The 26414-nt window shown below is 44.1% G+C and overlaps 1 protein-coding gene across 2 annotated transcripts in view; it reads right to left on the bottom strand.

Annotated features, from left to right (window-relative positions):
- SORCS3 (sortilin related VPS10 domain containing receptor 3) overlaps nt 1-26414 on the bottom strand; it is a 1013788-nt gene that overhangs the window by 112664 nt on the left and 874710 nt on the right. For both annotated transcript variants that reach the window (XM_082267888.1, XM_082267889.1), the window contains 3 exons: nt 24775-24905; nt 11590-11703; nt 8333-8504 (listed from right to left, as the gene is read on the bottom strand). In XM_082267888.1, the coding sequence (XP_082124014.1) occupies nt 8333-8504; nt 11590-11703; nt 24775-24905 (417 nt within the window). The remainder of the gene's footprint in view (nt 1-8332; nt 8505-11589; nt 11704-24774; nt 24906-26414) is intronic.

Raw genomic sequence — 26414 nt, 5'->3', positions numbered from 1 at the left:
GCTCCATCATTGGTGTCAGTGGGAGGAATAGTGCCCCATCATTGGTGTCAGTGGGAGGAATAGTGCTCCATCATTGGGGTCAGTGGGATGAATAGTGTCCTATCATTGGTGTCACTGGGAAGAATAGTGTCCCATCATTAGTATCAGGGGAAGGAATAGTGCCCCATCAGTGGTGTCAGTGGGAATAATAGTGCCCTGCTGTTGATGTCTTTGGTTGGATTAGTGCCCTATTGTTGGTATCAGTGACAGCAATCATGTCCCTTTGTTGGTGTCAGTGGAAGGAATAGTGCCTCGTATTGGTGGGAGAAATAGCGCCCCAAGGGCCAGATAACAGCAAGCAAAGGGCTACATCGGGCTGCAGTTTGGAGACCACTGATAAAGAGAAACAGCTTTGACTTCACTGGTTGCATGCTTGGTCCAGATCAGTAGCTCACTAGTGAGTAAACAAAGATGAAGTCAACAATGGCAGTTTTTAAATTTCGACCCTCTAAGGTCCACTCATAGCATCAACTTTAAAAGTTCTAGGCTATAAATTATATTTCCAATCAACTAAATGTAATGAACTTTTTAATGAGCAAAATAATACAAACTAGACAAGAACCTGCAGGTAATGACCCTTTCAACAAAATGAGAACGTAGCCCTATCTGTATCCAAGAAGTGCGCAATATTTTGTAGATCAATCCTTGTATACTGTATCTGCTGCATTTGGTATTTCTCATAATTATGTTTGTTTGATTTCTACACTCTGGCTTTCACCTCAATTTCTTATTGTGTTCCTCCAGATTATTTGAATAACTGAAAAAAAAAAGCTAGCACGACTGGTGATCGTGACAAATGCCTGAAAATAAAATATTCTTGCAAAGAAATGTAGAAACGTCACCTCTTCCGTAACCCCCAGCTTGTTTAAATAAACAGGTAAATCAATTTAAGTATTTCTCTGTACAAACAATGGCAGAAGCTATTTTGCATGTGTATTTTCTCGCTAGCCATGAAATATATAAAGAAGGTCCAGTTTACATAGACCTGGACTGTCCAGCGTTTTGGAATGTGGGCAATATCACTCCTTTTCCAGACTTGCGGGAGCAAAACCCTGGGGCTGTCATCCTCAACAGCGGTCAATCAGAGGGAGATTGTCTTGACTGAAAAACTGCTATTTAAAGACAACCTGGCTAGACAGTGATTAGAATGCGAAAGGAAGCCTGGTTAGAGAGAGAATATCATGTGAACAAGTGCCTGGCTAAAAAGAGACCACCATGTGAAAGCTTGCCTGGCTAGAGAGAGATTCTCATGTGAAAGATAGCCTGGTTAAAGTGAGACTGTCTTGTAAAATTGTGCCTGGCCAAAGAGAGACATCCATATACTAGATGGCCTGGCTAGAGATAAACAGTCACGTAAAAAATATCCTGACTAGAGAGAGACTGCCATGTAAAAAATGGCCTGGCTAGAGGGAGACTTTGATGTTAAAGCTTGTCTGGCTAGAGAGAGACTGCCATGTGAAAGCTTGTCTGGATAGAGAGAGACCGCCATGTGAAAGCTTGTCTGGCTAGAGGGAGACTGCCATGTGAAAGCTTGTCTGGCTAGAGAGAGACTGCCATGTGAAAGCTTGTCTGGATAGAGAGAGACTGTCATGTGAAAGCTTGTCTGGCTAGAGGGAGACTGCCATGTGAAAGCTTGTCTGGCTAGAGGGAGACTGCCATGTGAAAGCTTGTCTGGATAGAGAGAGACTGCCATGTGAAAGCTTGTCTGGATAGAGAGAGACTTCCATGTGAAAGCTTGTCTGGCTAGCGGGAGACTGCCATGTGAAAGCTTGTCTGAGTAGAGAGAGAGACTGCCATGTGAAAGCTTGTCTGAGTAGAGAGAGACTGCCATGTGAAAGCTTGTCTGAGTAGAGAGAGACTGCCATGTGAAAGCTTGTCTGGATAGAGAGAGACTGCCATGTGAAAGCTTGTCTGGATAGAGAGAGACTGCCATGTGAAAGCTTGTCTGAGTAGAGAGAGACTGCCATGTGAAAGCTTGTCTGGATAGAGAGAGACTGCCATGTGAAAGCTTGTCTGGCTAGCGGGAGACTGCCATGTGAAAGCTTGTCTGAGTAGAGAGAGACTGCCATGTGAAAGCTTGTCTGGATAGAGAGAGACTGCCATGTGAAAGCTTGTCTGGATAGAGAGAGACTTCCATGTGAAAGCTTGTCTGAGTAGAGAGAGACTGCCATGTGAAAGCTTGTCTGAGTAGAGAGAGAATGCCATGTGAAAGCTTGTCTGGATAGAGAGAGACTGCCATGTGAAAGCTTGTCTGGATAGAGAGAGACTTCCGTGTGAAAGCTTGTCTGGATAGAGAGAGACTGCCATGTGAAAGCTTGTCTGAGTAGAGATAGACTGCCATGTGAAAGCTTGTCTGGATAGAGAGAGACTGCCATGTGAAAGCTTGTCTGAGTAGAGATAGACTGCCATGTGAAAGCTTGTCTGGATAGAGAGAGAATGCCATGTGAAAGCGTGTCTGGATAGAGATTAACTTCCGTGTGAAAGCTTGTCTGGCTAGAGGGAGACTGTCATGTGAAAGATAGCCTGCTTAGAGAGAGGCTGTCATGTGAAATTTTGCCTGGCCAAAGAGAGACATCCATATACTAGATGGCCTGGCTACAAAGAGACTGTCATATGAACTTCATCCTGGCTAGAGAGAGATTGCCATACGAAAGCTAGTCTGGCTAGAGAGAGACTGCCATGTGAAAAATGGCTTGGCTAGAAAAAGAATATCATGTAAAAGCTTGAAACGTGCCTAGCTAGAGAGAACTGCTATGTGAAAGCTTGTATGGCTAGAGAGAGACTACTGTGCAAAAGCTTGCATAGATAGAGACTGCCATTAAAAAAAAAAAAAAAAATAGCCTGGCTAGAGAGAGACTGCCATGTAAAGAATAGCCTGGCTAGAGAACAACTGCCACATGCAAAGCTTACCTGGATAGAGAGAGACTGCCATGTAAAAAATAGCTTAGCTAGAGAGAGACTGCCATGTCAACGCCTGTCTAGCTAGAGAGAGACTGCCATGTGAAAGCCTGTCTAGCTAGAGAGAGACTGCCATGTGAAACCTGCCTAGCTAGAAAGAAACTGCTATGTGTAAGCTAGTATACATAGAGAGAGACTGCCATGAGAAAGCGTGTCTGGCTAAAGAAAGACTACCACGTGAAAGCTTGCCTGGATTGAGAGAGACTGCTGTGTGAATGCTTGCGTACAGAGAGACTACCACAAAAAAACCTGGCTAGAGAGAGACTGCCAAGTGAAAAATAGCCTGGCTAGAGAAAAGCTGCCGCAAGAAAGCTTGTCTGGATAGAGAGAGAGAGAGAGAGACTATCATGTGAAACTTGCCTGGATAGAGAGAGACTGCCATATGAAAAATAGCCTGGCTAGACGGAGACTTTCATGGAGAGAGACTGCCATGTAAAGGCTTGTCTGAATAGAGAGAGACTGTCATTTGGAATTCTGCCCAGCTAGAGAAAATCTCATCTTCTCCTGGCTTAAAAGAGACTGGCATGTAAAAGGCAACCTGAGAAAGCCTGCTATGTAAAAAAGGGAGGCTAGAGGGGGACCTACCATGTGAAAGACAGTCAGACTAGAGCAGGACTGTAATGTAAAAGCCAGCCTGGCTAAAGGGAGACTGCAATATAAAATAGAGAGAGACTGCCTTGTTAATGACAGCTTGTCCAAAGTGAGAAACCACCAATAGACGTCCTGGCTACAGAGTGACTGCCATGGCAGAGCGACTGCCATGTGAAAGGTTGCCTACCTAAATAGAGATCATAAATGGAAAGATTGATTTATTAGAGAGATTGCCATGTGTGGGACAGGTTAGCTACAGAGAGGCTACCATGTGAAAGGTAGTTTCTCCAGAAAGAGGCTTTCATGTGAAAGACAAACTAGCTAGAGAGAGAATGCTATGTGAAAGATAGAGAGAGAGTACCATATACAAGACAACCTGGCAAGAAAGAGCCTAGTATGTGAAAGATATCTAGGCTAAAGAGAGACTGCAATGCAAACAACTCCCTAGCTAGATAAACACTGTCATTAATTGCCTGGCTAGCAGGGGTTTGCAAAACAATGCAATCAGAGGGATTCCATCTGATGAAGCCAAGTATCTGTGGTGTAATAAGTAAGGGGGGGGGGGGGGAGCCAGTGATGCAGGACATGATCTCAGGAAGTAGAGCAGAAAGCTGTATCACTGAATGCTGACAGCAAAATAGAGCATACTCCAGCATTAAAGTGGACAATTTTAAGGATTTCTATTTGCCAATGGTTATCACAAGCTGCATCTTTCATCCATATTGCCCTCATTGCTTTCCTGATGCGAGCGAACACCATGTGTTTACCTGTCTTGCTAGAGATAGAGGCTTCTATGTGATAGATAGCCTGGCTAGAGAGCTAGTTCCATGTAAAACATAACCTGGCTAAGGAGAGACTGCCTTGTGAAAGACATCCTGGTAAGAGAGACTACCAAGCAAAAGAGTGATTGTGCTGTTGCAATTTGTTGGTAGTGTGAAAAGTTACTACTGAACTGAACTGTACTAAGTTAACTACTGAAACATGTTATTCTCTTAAACATGCAGAGAAGCCCCCATACCGCTCTGACCATCTAAACAGTCCTCCAGTATTTCACAGCCTAGGGCATGTGACAAAACTGCAGCTGGTAGGGTCCATCCAAAAGAGAGCCTCTCTGGTTGGCCATTGGCCAATGACATTAATGTTCCAAGGTGGCAGCGGTAATGTCAATCACTTTATTACAAACACTGGAGTGCTACCCGAAGGTGGGTGCATTGGCACATCTGCATGCTACAGCTCTAGCCATGAGAGCCTGTAAACAAGAATCCAAAAGATTAAGTCTTGGTTCATGGAATGTCAACTGAACAACGCCAATAAGGTGCAACACCGACCCAACACTTCAGTCAATGCTCGCATATGAGCCTACAGTCTTTCTCCTGGACACAATGCTGAGGAGTTTAACAGAATGTTTTTGCATTGTGGCAGGGAACCATAGAATGTGAAGGAAACCCTTTAAGCATAATACTTAATAGAAAAAAATCAGACTTTACTGGCACAGAATGGAACAAGCACTAATATAAGATCATCAACAAATTTTATCCCATAAACTTCATAAAAACACATGTAAATAAATTACATAGAAACATTAATGGCCTATATAAGGTAATCTGTTGATATACTGCAAGTTATACCCACTGCTTCCTATCAAGCACACACAAAAAAGGTGATTATAACACTTGCTTCTCAACTATCACATAATTTGAAGCCATGTGGAGATAAGTTCTCATAGGTCTACGTGTTTCTCAATTAGTTTTTTCAGGACACATTTTGAAAATAATTGCAGTGATAACTGGATGAAAAAAAAAAAAAACTATTGGAACATATACTGTACATAACAGCTTGCAGTATGTTAAATAACATAATTATTAATTGATCCCCACATTTTTACTGTATACTGCAAGCTGTGTATGTATTCTGCTTTAAACATTTAAAAGGGAAAGTCCAGCCTCGAAAAAAAAATAGCACAAGACACCTGATATGTATTAGTTGGATGAGCCTTTTGTGGTCTCTATCTGATTTAGTTTCACATTGTTACCTGTCTTGACTTTTCTTGACTTCATAGCTAAACCCTACTAATTGCCTTGGTGTCCAATAAGGTCAATCAAGGAGATGCCAACTGCAGGAGAATGTGACACTAAATCAGAAAGAGGTAGAGGATTTTCTGGCTAAAAAGGTCAAATATAATTTAGGTGCATCAAAACAAAAGGTTTTACAGTTTGATCTCCCTGCCAGCATGCTGAAGAGAAGGACCTCTCGCTCTATGTGTGGAACCAACAGTCTCTCTGAAAAGGACCAACATGCCCCCTGCTTTGTCAGAGCTACAGCTCCCCAATCATCAGGGAGCATTAGAATCTCTGAATGGAGAGCCTTAGATCTCCAAGGAAGTGTGTTGCACCTCTGCAGAGATACTTCAATGGAAAGAGACAAGCTGTGACTGCTTTCTAAAATAAAAATAAATGTGGGATGGATAAAGAAAAATAATTATTTTATGTTTCATCAAAAATTAAATGATAACACAAGGTGCCTATATGCTAATGTTAGGTTCTTTACAGTAAATAACATATTTACTTGCTAGAATGTCTTTTGACTTGGAGGAATGTGTTACTAGAACAATGTCCATGGAACGTCTCTTCTTGCAGTGTGTAGAGAGACAGTTGGTCTCCTAATATTCTAAAATTAGAGTCTCTAGGTTGTAGCTAGGATGATAAGATTGTTTTAAATTAAGAGAAATGAATGTCTTTTGTTCTTTAATAAGTTACCTGTGAAAATCTTAAAAGACTGTGCTGTTTTGTAAACCTTTATCTTTTAGGAGGTCTTAGAGGGCAGCTTAAAAGCCTTCCCTATTAGTGTTGAGCGAACACGGACTGTATTATTCCGTTCCGTACCGGATAATTGTTTTTTTGTTACCCGGACACGGACCCGAAAACTTTACTGTATGTTCGGGTTTAAAATCCGTGTTCGGTAATTTTATTTCCTGTTTTGTATGTAATGGCGCGCTTTTAATGGCGGGCTTTCAACAGCCAATCAACAAGCGTTTAACTGGTGTGCGCCATCACAGCCATGCCTACTAATGTATTAGTAGCTGTGATTGGCCAGCTGAAGCATGTGACCCAGGTCTTTATAAGCTCGAGAGACACAGCGCGGTGCGTCAGTCTGCTGTAGTGTAGGGAGAGAGCACACAACGGTGCTGGCTGCTGCTGACTACGGACAGACAGGGAAAAACAACATTGTGCTGAAAAGAATGCAGGGACAGGTCGGAGTGTAGGCGGGGAAAGATATTTGAGTATTTTAGGGACAGGTTGGAGAGAGTAGGCAGGGACAGATAGGAGACACAGGACAGAACAATCATCCGTTAGCGATCTACATCGATTTTGCTGTGTGGGGGGTCGTGCAGTGAACAATATTTTTGCCCTCACTTGAGCCCACTGAGGAGGAGGATGAGGAGGGAGAAAAAAATATATTTTTATCAGTCTGTTGTGTGCAGCGTTCAGCTATATTTTACTACAGATTGCTGTTCTAATCTGCTATTTAAAAATTACAAATTTAAAGGGGAATTTTTTTTAAGAGAACTTGCCATGCTCTTAACTACATTTTGCTGCCATTTGCACCACTCTAGCCCTTTCCATTGGTTTTTTAGAGCCATTTTAGTGCCTGAAAGTTCGGGTCCCCATTGACTTCAATGGGGTTCGGTGTCCAGGTAAAGTTCGAAAAAAGTCCGGGACACGGATTTGGACTTTTTTTTCCAAGTTCGGCCGAACTAGCCGAACACGGACATCCAGGTGTCCGCTCAACTCTATTCCCTATGAAGAAGTCACCAGATCCTTGCTCGAAACTTGACTTGTTTAAGGATCTTTGTATATTTCCATTTCTACTTTCTAATCTTTTACTTTGTAACTTTTCACTTCTAAATAAATGTTTCAAATCTTTCACCGTGAGCAGAGGTTGTTATTTTCCTTATCAAGGCTTTACACACTTTTGGATTTGATGCACCTGGAATGTATTTCTCTGATATAAACTGGCTTCTCTGATATAAAATTAGGCTTTTAAGTTTCAAATAGAGAATAAGATTACCATAAACATCTCCATTGAGTCACGGAGGAGATTCCAGGATACAAAGCAGCCTCAGTGCTTGGAATTGATGGGAAAAGGGAACAGCCATTTTATTTATCAAACATGTATTTATGATTAAGCAGATATATTGGATGTATATGTTTTAAAAAGTCATATTGTATAACAGCTGTTGTCTTCAAAAGCCATTTATACCTCCTGTTGTTAGATTGCTATCTAGGCTTTTGAAGACCTGTCCAGTTGGTTACTGGAAGTAACAAGTCTTTGAAGATCTGTCCAATTAACGAACTTGGAAGTGACACGTCTATGTTAAAAAAGCCAATCCGCATATCAAAGGATGTTACCAAAGACTCATATGTGACTTTAATGAAACTAGATAGCTAGGTTCCACCTGTTTTAGAATGTATAAAACTGTATTAGATACCCTAGCCAGATAGAGCAAATTATTTCATGATTAAGAATGTAATGTGATTAACTTGCTCTCCAAACATGTCTTCCTATCTACAGGTTTGTCTAAATAAATATCATTTTCAATCTGGCTTCAACAGTCAAAATGTTATTGAAACCCATGAGTTCTGGTGTTCCCCTTACAGAATTATCTGAATACATTGACCCGACAGCTTTCCAGCACATAATGGCATCTGTAGCGGTAGGAAACCAGCTTTATTTTTGAGCTTACCTCCTCCAAGTGGACCAAGAAAGTCACATTCTGGCCTTGGTGAACCCCTAGCTTCCCATCACTTGTGGTGAGCTGGAGACCTTGTGGGGCTTTGCCTGAGCACTGCTGTGGCTTGGCTCTGTACTGTTCCCTCAGCCCATCTGTGCAGTTATTGGACACAATCCTTCGATACCTACAATACAGAAGCACGGAACAATGCTGTTACTGTTGTGGAAGACTGTGGCTCTCAAACTAAGTTGATGTAAATAAAATATTGAGTTGATTGGTAAAGTAAATCTAAGGCAATAAGTATTTTTGTATCTTAAATAAAGTAGGGCATGGTTAAAATCCTTAATAGGTAGTTTTGCATCTGTTTCCCATTGATGAGGTTTTTCCTGCATTTCCTGTCCTGAAAACACAACAGAAAGTGACAGCTCAAGTGATTGCTTAACCACTTTTACCCCCATTCTGACCAGGGGTTTTTTTGCGATTCGGCACTGCGTGAGTTTAACGGACAATTGCACGGTCGTGCGACGCTGTACCTAAATGAATTTGACGTCCTTTTTTTCCCCACAGAGCTTTCTTTTGGTGCTATTTGATCACCTGTGCGATTTTTACTTTTTGCGCTATAAACAAAAAAAGAGCGTAAATTTTGAAAAAATAACAATATTTTTCACATTTTTTTATATAAAATTCCCCCAAAAGAAATGTAAAAATCAAAATTTTTTACCATTTTAGGCCAATTTGTTTTATGCTACATATGTTTGGTAAAAAAAAAAGAAAATCACAAAAAGCGTATTTTGATTGGTTTGCGCAAAAGATATTGCGTAATGGTGGCGATCTGCAATTTTTTTTGCGGTACTGCGACATTGCGGCGGACAGATCGGACCCTTGACTGACATTTTTGACACTTTTGGGGTTACCAGTGACATTACTGCAGTAATCAGTGCTATATATATGCACTGTTACTGCAAAATGACACTGGCAGGGAAGGGGTTAACTTTATTGGGGAAGGAGGGGTTAAGTGTGTCCCTAGGGGCGTGCTTCTAACTGTGATTGTTCTTTGCCCATGTTGAGTGTTGAGGGTCTCCTACCATCCCTGAAATTAGTTTCTGGGTCTTAACATCAATTATGCCCATTAGAAAGGTCTCCCTCCATCCCTGGACTGAGGTCCTGGATCTGCACACTTGCTGTGCCTATTATGAGGGTATCCCGCCATCCCTGCTAGATTTTTGATTTATTTTAAATTAGGAAGAATGTAAAAGGAGAAGATGGAATACACAAAGGTGGGTGGTGGCACCCAAAACTCCCAGTTGGACAGGAACAAAGTTGGAAATTACAGCAGGGAGATCTTGTTGTTGGATTTTCCCAGAAACCCGACATTGCAAAGCCAGGGGCTGATCCTGCTTACCAAGCTCCATCTGTAACTAACATATCATATTCCAATGGAGTAAACTTTAACCACTTAAGCCCCGGAAGATTTTACCCCCATTCCGACCAGGGCTTTTTTTGCGATTCGGCACTGCGTGACTTTAACGGACAATTGCGCGGTCATGCGACACTGTACCTAAACTAATTTGACGTCCTTTTTTTCCCACAAACAGAGCTTTCTTTTGGTGGAATTTGATCACCTGTGCTATTTTTACTTTTTGCGCTACAAACAAAAAAAGAGCGTCAATTTTGCAAAAATAACAATATTTTTCACATTTTTTTTATATGAAATTCCCAAAAAAATGTAAAAATCAAAATTTTTTAACATTTTAGGCCAATTTGTTTTATGCTACATATTTTTGGTAAAAAAAAATCGCAAAAAGCGTATTTTGATTGGTTTGCGCAAAAGTTATTGCGTTTATTAACTAAGGGAAAGATTTCTGTCATTTTTGGTGGGTTTTTTTTAACGCGTAATGGCGGCGATCTGCAATTTTTTTTTGCGGTACTGCGACATTAGGGCGGACAGATGGGACCCTTGACTGACATTTTTGACACTTTTGGGGGTACCAGTGACATTACTACAGTAATCAGTGCTATACATATGCACTGTTACTGCAAAATGACACTGGCAGGAAAGGGGTTAACTTTATTGGGGAAGGAGGGGTTATGTGTGTCCCTAGGGGCGTTCTTCTTACTGTGATTGGACATGGCTACTGGTGTAGGAACAGTGTAGTAGACATAGTAGAACCGTATGATCACCAATCCTACACAGGGGAGAATGACAGGCGGCTTGTTTACATCAGCCGCCCGCCTTTCTCCCTTCACGGAGGACGATCGCGAGAGACCGGCGGACATCGGGTCTGTCGGTCACACGCACGGACTTCCCCGGGAACGAGCCGGGGCGGGTACACGCCTCCGCGTGCACGCTCGCCCGCTATTGGCTCACGAGCAAGTGACAGGCTAGTGACGTACCAGTACGTCACTTTGCCTGGCCGGGGCTGACCGCCACAGTATATGTACTTGGGGCGGGCGGCAACTGGTTAAAGGATATTAAAGAAAATAAAGACAATCTATTCAGTCCGAGATATCTGCTTCTCTCGACAGCAGTTATATACCCATGATGATACGCACTGTATCAGAAGTAAACGAGTTAAGTGCTCCCCACCCTGAAACTTGTCATTTTAATTTGGTTCTAAAACAGAAAACATCCCTCTGGGGGGAAATCTAGATTGTTTGTTTTCTTATCATTTGTCATTTCATTTGGTTCTCACTGAAAAAGAACATTTAGTGCTGGTTCACACTATAGCGATGTCAGACATCTCATGTGATTCGCACCGCACTGCTCTGAAAATCGCATGCAATGTCTGCGTGATGAAAATTCAGCCATACAGATTGAATAGCTGAATTTGCATCGCATTTGGACCAAAGTCGTGCATGACCCTTTTTTTGGTCCGCACCAGAATTGGATCGCATGGGTGTTCACACTTATGCAATCAGATTCATGCCTGAATTGACAGTTCGTACTGCAATATGTGAACTAATCTGGGGGTGTCATTAACTTTGTATTGACACTTCCAGCAGTTTGCATATGGCAGTGTGCCTATGAGTCGGGTGCGATGCGGGAACCCCCATTGGATTTGCAGGGTTCCCGCATTGCACCAATGTGAACCGGCACTTACTCTGAAGAAATGCAGCATAGAACAGTCAAAAATGTGTTTATCTTGGTTTGATTGTCAGGGGCTTGGTTGAGGGGTTTGTATTTTTCTCTCTTGAGATTTTCTAACACACGGGAAGAGTAACATAATGACCAATATGATCAGAGATTCTTGCCATGACTATGGCCTTACCCGCTGCTCTTCAGATAGCTCTGACCCTGGCCGCAGTCTCTGGAAATGGAAGCTGGGTTAAACCAAAATGCCGCTGTGCACTGGTTCTTCCCTTGCCTCTCGTAGCCATAGTCGCTGAAAGATAGAATAAGCAAAAAATTTATGTTTTTGTTTTAAATATGAAACATTTTACAGCTGTCAAATGTCCGATATCCCATATAAAAATGTGCACCAGAGGCCTAAGATCACAGTTCCCCCTCCCCCCGACAGCCATGTTCTCCCTTCCTCCACTACAGCCAGAGTCTCCCCCTCCCCTGCCACATTCACATTTTCCTCTTTCCACCACATCCACATTTGCCACCCTGTCCACCACAGTCACATTCCCCCCCCCCCAACCCACCACTAAATCCACATTCACCTCCCTCCCCCACCACAGCCGTATTTGTCTCCCTTCTTCATCAAATTCATTGTTGTCACACTTAATGCCACAGCAACATTTCCCCCCTTCCCCCATCATAACCACTCTCCCTCCCCCTTCCCACCACATCCACCCCCCCCCTCCCATCACATCCACATTTTCTCCCCTCCCCCACTACATTCACATGCTCCCCCCATTTCCACAGCCCCCTCCCCATTCCACCACATCCACTTTCTACCCCCCCCTCCACCACATCCAGACAACCCCCCTTCCCACCACAGCTACATTCTCCTCCCTTCCCACCACATTCACATCCCTATTCCCCTCAGCCACATTCTCCTTTTTCCCAACTATACCCACTCTACCACCACCTCCATATGCCCATATGCTTCTCTTCCCACTATATTTATATTCTCCCCTTCCCCGTTGCATCCTTTTTCTTCCCTTTCACCCACCACATTCACCCCCCACCCCATTCACACCATTTCCACATTCCCCCTTCATAGCCACGTCCAGATTCTATCCTCCTCCACCATATCCCCATTTTCCCCCTCCCGACCACACCCCCATTTTCCCCCTCCCCACTACATCCCCATTTTCCCCCTCCCCACCACATCCCCATTTCCCCCCTCCCCAAAACATCCCCATTTTCCCCCTCCCCACCACATCCCCATTTTCCCCCTCCCCACTACATCAACATTTTCCCCCTCCCACCACATCCACATTTCCCCCTCCCCACCACATCCCCATTTCCCCCCTCCCCACCACATCTCCATTTTCCCCCTCCCCACTACATCCCCATTTTCCCCCTCCCCGCCACATCCCCATTTCCCCCTCCCCAACACATCCCCATTTCCCCCCTCCCCACTACATCCCCATTTTCCCCCTCCCCGCCACATCCCCATTTCCCCCTCCCCAACACATCCCCATTTCCCCCTCCCCAACACATCCCCATTTCCCCCTCCCCACTACATCCCCATTTCCCCCTCCCCAACACATCCCCATTCCCCCCTCCCCAACACATCCCCATTTTCCCCCTCCCCACCACATCCCCATTTCCCCCCTCCCCACTTCTTCCCCATTTTCCCCCTCCCCACCACATCCACATTTTCCCCCTCCCCACTACATCCCCATTTCCCCCCTCCCCACTACATACACATTTCCCCCCTCCCCACCACATTCACATTTTCCCCCTCCCCACCACATCCCCCCATTTTCCCCATCCCCACTACATCCACATTTCCCCCTCCCCACTACATCCACATTTTACCCGTCCCCACTACATCCACATTTTCCCCTCTCCTCCCCACCACATTCTCATCTCTTCCCACCACATTCACATCCCTCCTTCCCTCAGCCACATTCTTCTCTTCCACACCATATCCACATCCCCCCCCACCCCCCCCCCCCCAGCACCACCACATCCATATTCTCCCCTCCCCACTATGTCTATAGTCTCCCCTCCCCTCAATATACGCTTACCAAAAATATGTAACAGAATACATATTGGTCTAAATTGATAAAGAAATGTGACTTTTAATATTTTTTATTGGATATGTTTTATAGCAGAAAGTTAAAAAATGTGTTTTTTTCCCCAAATTGTCGGGTTTTTCTGTTTATAGCACAAAAAAAAAACTGCAGAGGTGATCAAATCCCACCAAAAGAAAGCTCTATTTGTGGGAAAAAAAGGACATAATTTATTTGGGTACAGCGTGGCATGGCCGCGCAATTGTCAGTTAAAGTAATGCAGTGCCATATTACAAAAAATGGCCTGGTCGTGAAGGGGGATAAACCTCCCGGGACTGAAGTGGTTAAAAAAGTATACATTTGTTATTTCACTATTAATAAAAATAATGGTGAACATTACCATACTACCCCAACGATCATAACCATCAACTATGCCACCAATAAAGCCCTATTGTAATCAATCATACTAGGTGCGCCAAAATATTACGGCCATTATTACCTGGTTGGGCTTGGTGTTTGTTGATGTAGCAATTGAAGCTCACATTTTAAATACGTGTGTATTGTAGTGCCTATAAAGTCCATCAGAATCTATTAACATAATTACACTAAGAATTTCGGGACGTGGCACTGTCTTAACTATTGGCATCCACAGCTCCACTCTGTGAGGATGCACATCTAACATATTGCTTTCCATCATAGATTGCAATCCCTACACTGGTTTCTAATTGTCCTATCATACAAATGAACAATATAAACAAAACCAAAATCTCTATCACCAACCTCATCTCAAAATGTCAACGAAACCATCTTCTCTGCTATTCTTAATGCCCCGTACACACGTGGCCGAACGATCGGCTGTCTTTTGTCCAGGGCTGTCGGTGTCTGTTGAAAAGTGCAAAAGACTGCACAAGAATTTTGTCCGCCGACTACAGCCGACTGCAGAAGTGATGTCATGTAATGGTTAACTTTCCCTGTGTTTTTTCTTTTCTGAGCATGCCCAGTCTTGCAAAGCTGCTGTCTGTCGGCCAAATTCTGTACTGACTGGCGAACAATCGGCCGCTCTGGTGTCGGCATACAAAAATTTTCATGCTTGCAAGACAGATTCTTTTCGGCCGAAAGTGCGCTGTCGGCTGTCGGAAGCATCATACTAACAAGCCGAAAATCGGCAGATCGGTCGTCGGCCGAAGCTTTTCGGCCGACGATCGGTACGTGTGTACGGGCCTTTAGACTTCCTGCTCTCTAGTTCATCTCCTGCCATGCTTGCCCCATGACTTTTCTAGATCCTTTCTTCTAGACCTTTTCTCTGGAATTCCTTACCCAACTTGTCAGGCTATTCTGTCCTCCTTTAGGCGATGCCAGAAAAAATTTGCCAGAAAAATTTTATATGGGTACAGTGTCACATGCCTGCGCAATTGTCAGTTAAAGTAGCCCAGTGCCGTATCGCAAAGAAATGGCCTGGTCATGAAGGGGTTTAATCTTCGGAGGTCAAGTGGTTGAAAAACGTTACTGGAATGATGCCTGTAGCTGCAGGCATCATCCAGGTACAACCACCTTAAACCAAATGATGTTTGTGACTTGGCGTTAAGTGGTTAATTTCACCTTTCCGATTGACTCCAATGCATTTTTACCAAAATGGCGCAAGTTCAACAAAATCCACAAATTGTCATCACAATTTTTGGGATATCAGTACAGGGCAGGTGGTCCCCGGGTTACAAACAAGATAGGGACTGTAGGTTTGTTTTTAAGTCGAATTTGTTTGTAAGTCGGAACAGGTACATTTTTTAAGTTTAGCTTTAGCCAAAAGAATCATTTTTAGGTTTTGTGGATAGCATAGAGAAGGGTTACCACCCCTGTACCGTTTGTTTTGCTGTCTGTACCCCTGTTCAGAAGATTTCCGCTCACTTTCTGTCCTTATGACAACTGGGTTTTGAAAATTTTAGGTTGTTGTGGAAACAAGGATTGGTGATAAAGCTTCAATGGAGACACCTTTTTCCCATGAGAACTGTTATGCCTCGTACACACGCATCGATAGTTGGCCGTGAATTTTCGGCCAACGTCCGATCTACCGATTTTCGGCTTGTTAGTATGATGCTTTCGACAACCGACTCCAACTTTTCGGCCGAACAAAATCTGGTGTGCAGGCTATAAAATTTTTGTTGGCCGTCAACACAACGGCCGATTTTCCGTCAGTCAGTACAGATTTCGGCAGACAAAAATCTGATGAGCAAGACTGGGCATGCTCAGAGAAGAAAAAACACACAGAAAGTAAACCAGCACATGACATCACTTCTGAAGTTGTTTTTTGTTGGCCGAGAAAATTAGTGTGCAGTCTAGAGCACATTTCAACCAACACAACAACACTGGACAAAAGATGGCCGATCGGTCGGCCGATAATCGTTGCGTGTGTACGAGGCATTACAGGAGTGAATTTCCCTTCCTAGGGGTAGATTTCCTCTCAATTCCCATTGTCTCTCTCCGTTTGTAAGTAGGAGTCATTTGTAAGTTGGATGTTTGTAACCCGGGGACCACCTGTAATCTCGATTTCCTCTTTCTATTCCCCAATTCTGTCCTCACCTCAAACAACTCTCTCCGAAACGAAAAACAAAATCTGTCGACTAGAGATAGACTTTAGCGGTTGGACTTACATCTGCTTTAAAACAAAGGCATTGGAGGAGAGATTCCAGAAGTGTTTTCAGTTAAATACACATTTAAAAAGCATTAATGTACATGAGATCATCCTTAAGGGGAGATAGAAATGGTGTTTTTAATTTTGTGAAATATTAATGCGAGTCTTTGTACAGTTAGCGAACATTTTCTTAATTACTGCGTCGCCCATAGGCACGTTTTATAATGAGAGGCTAAGCAAGCATCGAGTGTAATTTTATTTAATGTAAGAAAAAGAGCTGAATTCACACATCTCACAGTCGTCTTTGGCCTGTCGTAGCTTCAAAATCCTCCCTGTAATAGGTAATTAAAAATAACAATGAAGTTTATTCTGCTTATTCTTTGCTTTCCCCCCTCCCCTTTATCAATATGCTCAATGTAATTTTTTTTTCCACTTTCTGTTTTTTTTTTTACATACCTTATTTTAGATCCAGTGACCTTTCATTGGGTCCCTTTGCTTCTACACTATATTGCGAAAAGTATTGGGACACCTGCCTTTACACGCACATGAACTCTAATGGCATCCCAGTCTTAGTCCGTAGGGTTCAATATTGAGTTGGCCCACCCTTTGCAGCTATAACAGCTTCAACTCTTCTGGGAAGGCTGTCCACAAGGTTTCGGAGTGTGTCTATGGAAATGTGTGACCATTCTTTCAGGAGTGCGTCAGATGAGGTCTAGGCTAAATATGTGGTATCACATTCAGAAGATATATAAAACCTTAATAGGTTTTATATTTTTTCTGATATATCTCATTTTACAGTATAAAAAAAAGATAAGAATCTGTATTCAAATTATATGAAAACAATATTATGTTTAATGTTATGCTTTTTATCAATTATGGATAACTCTCCAAGTATTCATTCAGTTACAGTAAAATTATTTATTTTTCCTTTTAGGATAAAGGTTTTAGATAAAAAAAAAAGACAACTAATGTAGCCACCCCATCTAAGAAGGTGTTACAGGTGGGGCGCAGTGTGATGGAGGGAGCAGTATGGGGGGGGGGGGCAGCAAGGTGGGAGGGGTGGCAGTGGAGGGAAGTACAGGGGGACAGTGTTCCAGCAGTGGGCAGTATGGGAGGGCAGCATGAAGGGGGGGGGCAGTGGAGGGCAGTATGGGGGGGGACAGTGTTCCAGCAGTGGGCAGTATGTGAAGGGAGGGGGGCAGCTTGATGAGAGGGGGCAGTGGAGGGCAGTATGGGGTGACAGCATGATGGGAGGGGGGCAAGATTGTGTTTGTATCTACTTAGGTGGGAGCAGCCTCGGGGCAGGGAGCATTTCTCCTACCTTGCCCAGCGGCAGAAACAGCCTTGAGACAAGAAGCGGGAGCAGAAGCCAGGGTCGGGGGGGGGGGTAGGCAAGCTGAGAGGTGGTCCTAGGTACGGATGACTGCTTGTCACTTGTTAACATCATGAATACAGCTAGTAGGCTGGATAGGTGGGGCGGCATATAGTAGAACTGATCCCACCCCTGCAGACACTGAAGGCCCTGCAGGAGCCAGGAGGGGAATAGAGGAGATCGGTTCTCCAATATGCCGCCTCTCCTGCCCGCCTATACACCACTTGTGCCAGCTGTTTACAGAGTGTGGACAAGTGACAAGCAGTTAATCGTACCTAGGACTGCCTCCAAGCTCCGCCCCCCCCAACTCCGGCTCAGGCATAGGTGTAGACAAACATGACAGGGGACCTGCACTTTCCCCCTGCAGCAGGGGCCGGGTCGCTATCGCGCGATCGCGACTGCTATAGTTACGCCACTGAATAAAAGTGATGTGGCTCAACAGTTTTGTGCTCGCATCCCCCCCCCCCAGCCTGCGCCCTTGGCGGGGGCCGGTTTTGCCAACCACTTGGTAAGTCCCTCCCGTACCAGGTTAAGGTCAGGACTCTGTGCAGGCCAGTCAAGTTCCTCCCCCTCAAACTCGCTCATCCATGTCTTTATGGACCTTGCTTTGTGCACTGGTAAACACTCATGTTGGAACAGGAAGCAGCCATCCCCAAACTGTTCCCACAAAGTTGGGAGCATGAAATGTCTTGGTATGCTGACGCCTTAAGAGTTCCCTTCACTGGAACTAAGGGGACAAATCCAACCCCTGAAAAACAACCCCACACCATAATCCCCCTCCACCCAATGATTTGGACCAGTGCACAAAGCAAGGTCCATAAAGACATGGATGAACGAGTTTGGGGGGGAGGAACTTGACTGGCCTGCACAGAGTCCTAATCTCAACCCAATAGAACACCTTTGGGATGAATTCGATCAGAGAATGCAAGTCCCCCAACATCAGTACCTGACCTCACAAACTCGCTTCTGGAAGAATGGTCAAACATTCCCATAGACACACTCCTAAACCTTGTGGACAGCCTTCCTAGAAGAGTTGAAGCTGTTATAGCTGCAAAGGGTGGGCCAACTCAATATTGAACCCTATGGACTAAGACTGGGATTCCATTAAAGTTCATATGTACTGTATGTAAAGGCAGGTGTCCCAATACTTTTGGCAATATAGTGTATATTCAAGTGCAGGCACATCAGGACTGGTGGGAGGGGTTTGCAGGATACTGTACTGAAAACGTCACAGCATCCTGCCTCAGTGTTCATCTCAAGAGTCCCCAGCAGGTGGGTACCTGGATTAAAAACTGGCTTCAGGGGTGAGTCCAAAGGATGGTGATAGATGGAGAGTATTCGGAGTGGTCTGGTGTGGAAAGTGGGTCCCCCAAGGATCTCTCCTGGGACCAATCCTATTTATTTACTCATAAACGACCTAGAGAATGGGATAAACAGCTCAACTCTGTATTTGCGGACTATACTAAATTTAGCAGGGCAATAACTTCCATGCAGGATGTGGAAACCTTACAGGAAGACCTGAATAAAATACTGGGGTGGGCATCTACATGACAAATGAGGTTTAATGTTGAAAAATGTAAGGTAATGCATTTGGGTGCCAGAAATATGCAAGTTACTCACTAGGGGGAGAGCCTTTGGGGGAATCTAAGATGGAGAAGGACCCTAGTGGAAGACAAGTTTAGCAGTGGCATGCAATGCCAAGCTGCTGAAAGCAAAGCCAACAGAATATTGGCATGCATAAAAAAGGGGATTCACTCCAGAGATAAAACGATATTTCTCCCAATCTACAAGACTCTGGTCCGGCCACATCTGGAGTATACCATCCAGTTCTGGGCACCGGTCCTCAGAAGGATGTGCTGGAACTGGAGAGAGTCCAGAGAGCGGCAACAAAGCTAATAAAGAGAATGGAGGATCTCAGCTATGAGGAAAGTCTACAAGCTCTTTGGAGAAGAGATGCTTGAGAGGGGATATGATATCAATGTACAAATACCGTACTGGCGACCATAGCATAGGGAATAAACTATTAAGCATAAGGAAATATAAAAGGACTCGCGGCCATTCACTAAAATTAGAAGAGAAGCGGTTTAACCTTAAACTGTGTAAAGGGTTCTATTCCATCAGAGCGGTAAGGATATGGAATTCTCTTCCATAAGCATCAGCAGGAAGCAGCAGGAAGCATCGATAGTTTCAAAAAACTATTAGATGGGCACCTTAACTACCACAACATACAGGGGTATACAATGTACTACTGAAACAAGCAATTATTCATGCACTCATTATAGATTGAACTGGATGGACGTCTTTATTCAACCTCACTATGTAACTATATACATACATGTATTGAAAATAATCTGAGATCTGAAGTGAATGCATTGTGATTGATCTGAGATCTGAAGTGAATGCTTTGGGATTGATCTGAGATCTGAAGTGCTTGCATTGGGGCTGATCTGTGGTCTGAAGTGCATGCGTCCAGGTTGATTGGAGGTAAAAGTGCATACATTCCAACTGATCTAAGGTCTTACATGCATGCGTCTAGGCTGATCTGAGATCTAAAGTGTATGGATTGGGGCTGATCATGTTTTGTGTGTACACAAATTAATCAATTTCTGCATTAATAATTGTACTGCTAAGGACAAGTTAAACTATTTATTCATACCAATATTTTAAATTTAACTTGCAATTAGCCGTACAGCAATAATGGAATAAATTGAAGACATGAATCGATATATATAATAAGATATGTTTCCCTGGCATGCCAGTTGCACTATGCTCGTGAACATGATACTTAATATGGAAAAGGTTGCTGACCCTTGCTTTATATGATGGTTCCCAGTTTCTATAACCGTTCCCTTGGCAACACTTATAAATATATGCATACGTACAAGGTGTACGAGGACCATTTACATATTTAGATACAGTACTGCCGAGCAAGGACATCACTACGTATTTACTGTATTCCCTCTAAGGAATAAGGCCATTATTATGCCTTTTATTGTTGCCTAATAAATTGGCAATTGAAATAAACCACGAGTCATAGAAAATGCCCAATCTATTACTGTACAATGGTTTACCCTTCCGTACCAATGATTTTAGTTCAGTCCCCATTCAAAGAAATTCTGCTAATCCCATAAAAAATCCAAATGGAGCTTTCTTGTAATAGTAGATAGATTATACCCAAGTCTAGGTGTGCCATGTCCTCTACCTTCCCTCCATTCCAGCACTGTAGCCTCAGAGTCTTCTACACCATGCAACATTGTAATTTCATCCTCCAAGCCTAACTACAGGTCACAGGTATCCAAAACAAGCATTCCCATTGCAATACTGTTTCATGTATAGCTTGTACAGTCTATAACAGTGATGGTGAACCTTGGCACCCCAGATGTTTTGGAACTACATTTCCCATGATGATCATGAACTCTGAAGTGTAGTTGAGCATCATGGGAAATGTAGTTCCAAAACATCTGGGGTGCCAAGGTTCGCCATCACTGGTCTATAACCTGTTCTCGTGTTTGGCCTTGGGAACCCTTGAAGTGGACATTTTTTTTGAGACTCTCATATTGATTTTAAAAGAGACCCTGTCCCAAACTTAAAAAAATAATCAAAAATCAGGCCCTGCCCCTCCTTGTTTGTCACAGGATCTCCTCTTCTGGTCAAGCTCCTTCACCCCTGACCCTCCCAGTGGTTAGCACTTTCCCCTAGCAGCACTAGTATCATCAGCTCAAATCCCAACCACGACACTACCTGCCTGGAGTTTGCATGTTCTCCCTGTGCCTGCATGGTACTCCGGTTTCCTCCCACACTCCAAAGACATGTCGGTAGGTTAATTAGCTCCAGGGGCGGATCCAGGGGGGCAACGGGGAAACCCCCCCCCCCCCAGAGAAAATATTACTGACTTCGAGGCTCCCTCCCTCCACCACCTCACCGTGGTGAAACTAAAAGCGTGCCAGTAGAAAAATATGCTCTCAGCCAGTTCTGGACTGGAGGCGGCCGAGAGTCTCCGATGATCTTTCTGACTCTGACTGCTGCTATTTGTTCCATTCCCCAGTGGGCCTTATTTGACTTCAGCACAGGAGATGCTGGGAGGGGGAGGAGTGGACACAGCCTGCAGTGGATTACAGACTTCAGCCTAGCAGAAGCTAAGCTGGCTAAGATGAGTAAAATGTAGTTCTGTCGGTGGCTTGTCTGAGTGGGGAGGAGGAGGAGTGGGGGGGCTCTCTGTAGCAGGCTTCTGTCTGTTAGACATGAGGTGATGGAGGCATGAAGACAGGAGGTGATGGAGGAATGGAGACAGGAGGGGGTGGAGACAGGAGGTGAAGGAGGGATGGAGACAGGCAGTGATGGAGACAGGATGTGAGGGAGGTGATGGAGACATAAGGTGATTGAGGGGTGGAGACAGAAGGTGATGGAGGGACGGAGGAAGGAGGTGATGAAGGGATGAAGACCGGAGGTGATGAAGGGATGGAGACTGGAGGTGATGAAGGGATGGAGACAGGAGGTGATAAAGGGATGGAGACAGGAGGTGAGGGAGATGATGGAGACCGGAGGTGATGGAGGGATGGAGTGATGGAGACAGTAGATGATTAAGGGATGGAGACAGGAGGTGATGAAGGGATGAAGACTGGGCGAATAGAGACAGGACGTGAAGGAGGGATGGAGACAGGAGGTGAAGGAGGGATAAAGACAGGAGGTGAAGGAGGGATAAAGACAGGAGGTGAAGGAGGGATGGAGACAGGAGGTGAAGGAGGGATGGAGACAGGAGGTGAAGGAGGGATGGAGACAGGAGGTGATGGAGGGATGGAGACAGGAGGTGATGGAGAGAGGAAGTGATGGAGTGATGGAGAAAGGAGGTGAAGGAGTGATGGAGATAAAGCCGAAGGAGTGATGGAGACAGGAGGTGAAGGCGAGATGGAGACAGGAGGTGAAGGCGTGATAAAGACAGGAGGTGAAGGAGAGATGGGGACAGGGGGTAAAGAAGGGATGGAGACAGGAGGTGATGGAGGGATGGAGATAGGAAGTTATGGAGGGATGGAGACAGGTGCTGATGGAGGGATGGAGACACGAGGTGAAGGAGGGATGGAGACACGAGGTGAAGGAGGGATAGAGACACAAGGTGATTGAGGGATGGAGACAGGAGGTGATTGAGGGATGGAGACAGGAGGTGAAGGAGGGATGGAGACAGGAGGTGAAGGAGGGATGGAGACAGGACATGAAGGAGGGATGGAGACAGGAGGTGAAGGAGGGATAAAGACAGGAGGTGAAGGAGGGATGGAGACAGGAGGTGAAGGAGGGATGGAGACAGGAGGTGAAGGAGGGATGGAGACAGGAGGTGATGGAGGTATGGAGACAGGAGGTGATGGAGAGAGGAAGTGATGGAGTGATGGAGAAAGGGGGTGAAGGAGTGATGGAGATAAAGCCGAAGGAGTGATGGAGACAGGAAAATGCCGGTGAAAACATGGCTCTGGTAGGTTGTCAACACTGCTAAGAGCTGATAAAGCTATAGGGGCATGAGTCCCAGATGGAGAGGTGCGCTCTGCACTGTAGCACTGTAATGTAATAATCTAATCTGTAATGATAAACATGTCACTGTTTTATCAAGGTAGGACTGTATAAATCGTTAAATACAGTTCTGTAAGAAACACCTTATCTAGTCAAAAGCTAGACTTTGGATCCGCCCCCATTTGTCTCCTGAATAATTGGCCTTAGTATGTGTATGAATGTTAAGTTAGGGACTTTAGATTGTAAGCAACTTGAGGGCAGGGACTGGTGTAAATGTACAATATATATGTAAAGTGCTGTGTAAATTGACAGCATTATAAAAGTACCTGTAACAATCTTTTTATGTAGCAGCCAAGGGATGAATAACAGGAATACTGTAAGTCAGTGATGGCGAACCTTGGCACCCCAAATGTTTTGGAACTACATTTCCCATGATGCTCATGCACTCTGTAGTGTATTCGAGCATCATGGGAAATGTAGTTCCAAAACATCTGGGGTGCCAAGCCTAGCCATTACTGCTATAGGTGTCAATTTAGTGACAGCTGTGACTTTACTGATATCACATCCAAGATGGTGGCACTCAACAGTAGTCATGGAGGATTAAAATGTCTACACGAGTTATTTACAAATAACATGCCTAAAATAGGGTAAATGTATATATAATTTTATGGGCATGTCCACACCACAATTTCTGTGTTCTTGATGTGTTTCTGAATGCACATTTTTGATGCGTTTTGGTGCATTCCAGTGTGATTTTGTTAGATTTTGTCATGTTCCAGATATGTTCCATACAGAAAAAATTGCAGCATGTTCTACTTTTGTCAATTGCACTGGTATAAACTAAGGCTATTGGAATGCATGGAAGACATTGTGCATGTGTTTTTGATGAAGTTTAAAAATGCACTGGACTGCATCTGGTGTGCACCAGCCCTATGGAAGATTATTGTTGAAATGAATGGTCTGGTAGGAAGGATCTTTTTAAGGTTGTTTACACAAAAGCAGTGCTGGGTATTTACCCTTTAGGATGTGGTTGGGTATTGGCAAATTAAGGATAGGGTTGGTTTTGGGTATTTGCATTACTCTGTGTAGGAATAGCTTTTGCCTTGAGAAAGGTGGACTGTGCCCCATCGCACCTAGCCTAGCAAGAACATGGCATGTTATAGGTAGGTACTGATAACATATTGTGACAGGAAGTCAGGTAAATCTGTGGGTGTTGTCACAGACGGGAGATACATTTCTGCCTTGTTTATACAATTCACCAATTACTATCAGGTGTCGGCTGCAGAGGTAGCCAGAAAGACATTGGAAAGCTTCAGCTATTCAGAATGAGGCAATTAAGGCCTCTATAAGTTATCCAGAGGATGACTACTGATTGCTGCATCCTGAGGCTTTGTGCGTTAAGGAGAGCAGTGAGCTGAGAGACTTCTGAAGGTGAGGTGGTGTTGACTTTTTCTGTGTGAAAAGAAAACAAATAGACTGTTGGTTTTCTGCTGTATGACCAGCAGTGTCTGCCCAGCAGTAGGTTGGGACAGACACCATAGGTAGGTTCCTGTGTTGTGAAGGTAGACGCCCCAAGTGGCCAGGGTTTATTTTATGTTTGTTTGATTTATGCTGTTTGGATGCTTGACTTGTTTCCAGCAAATTGGAAGAATAAACCATAGACCGTTGTTTTCAACCAATCCTCGGCTGTCTCTCTGTGTAATGAACACACCCAAGGGGTCACCCACACCCGCTACCGAGCTAACCCCTTACAATATACAGTATATTATAGAGGAGCCAAGTTCTTGGTAACAAAGGAGCCATATATGCACAGTACACACAACTCACCACTCAAAGTCCCAATGGGAACACAAACATGGCTCTGTGATGGTCCGCAGATAGTCTTTCCCCAGCATACACCTAGATCCAGGTCTTCTTTTACGATAGATCTTCCTCTCTCCCATCACACAGAAGTCCCTCTATAAAACACAATATGAAAATATTACTTATAGTAACACAGAACAGTGACACCAGAAAAAAAGACCAAGTGTTCCACTGAGTTAGACCCCTTTTTATTTTTTTAGTATAGATCTATGTTTGTCTCAAGCATGTTCTAATCCAATTACTGTTGACTGGCTCACTATCCCTGCTGGAAGTCTGTTCCAAGCATCACCTACTCTTTCAGTAAAATATTACTTTCTAAGGTTAGTTTGAGGCAATTTCCCCATGCTCTTGATCTTAGCTTCATATCGAAAATAATGCCCTCCTGAACCTCAGGCACACCCTTATTTAAAGCTATCAGTCCTTTCCCTACTTCCCCTTCCTTCTCCAAGCCTGTACTTATTATAGTGATTGTAAAGTCACAATTGCTAAAATTAAAATAACAAAAAGGTTTATACTTACCTGCTCTGTGCAGCTGCTTAGAACTTGCCTTCTCTTCTGGGATCCCCCTCCACTTCTGTGTGTGTCCTCATAGCAAGCCACTTGCTATAGGGACACACATGCAGGCTCGCTACCAAGTCAAGCTGTATGTGTCTCAAGGCACACACTGCATGGCTCGGCCACGCCCGGCTCAGCCACGCCCCCTGCTTCTTCCTCACAGAGTTTGATTGACAGCAGTAGAAGCCAATGGCTCCTACAGCTCTTAGTAAAGCCTGTGAGACTAGGAAGAGGGGAGAGAAGACTTGCAGCTGAGCACAGAGCGGGATCAAAAAAGGACTCAGGTAAGTATTCGGGAGGGGAAGGTGGGTAACAGGCAGTACAAGGTTTTTTACCTTAATGCAGAGAATGGATTAAAGTTAAAAAAAAAAAAAACCTTTAGTGTTTAGTCAATTTAAGTTCCCTGATCTCTCCTGATATGATTTGTCCCTCAGACCTTTCACCATTTTTGTTACCCATCTCTGGACTCATTTTTATCTTATCAATATCTTTTTATAAGTGTCTCCAGACGTGGACACAGTATTCTAAATGAGGTCTCACTAAAGATCTATATAGAGGAATCAGGACCTCCTTTCTCTTACTGGTGATCCCTCTAGTTATACCTAAAGATCTATATGGGGGAATCAGGACCGCCTTTCTCCTGCTGATGACCCCTCTAGTGATACCTTACCATCTATATAGGGGAATCAGGACCCCTTTTCTCCTGGTGGCGATCCCTCTAGTGATATCTAAATATCTATATAGGGGAATCAGGCACTCTTGCCTCCTGCCGGTGATCGCTCTAGTAATAACTAAAAGTCTATATTGAAGAATCGGGGCCCCCTTCCTCCTGCTGGTTATTACTTTAGTGACATAAAGAACTTTACAGAGAAATCAGGACCTTATTCCTCCTGCTGATAACCCCTCTAGTGATAACTTTAGATCTACATTGAGGAATCAAGGACCTCCTTTGACTGCTGGTGATCCCTCTAGTGATCACTAAAGATCTATATAGGACTTTCAGGACCTCCTTAGACTGATGGTGATCCATCTAGTGATACATCCTAGAA

This window comes from Pelophylax lessonae (genome assembly GCF_965119305.1).
Source record: "Pelophylax lessonae genome assembly, chromosome: 9".
In the NCBI taxonomy this organism is placed as follows: domain Eukaryota; kingdom Metazoa; phylum Chordata; class Amphibia; order Anura; family Ranidae; genus Pelophylax; species Pelophylax lessonae.
This window is presented reverse-complemented; position numbering and strand designations above follow the sequence as displayed.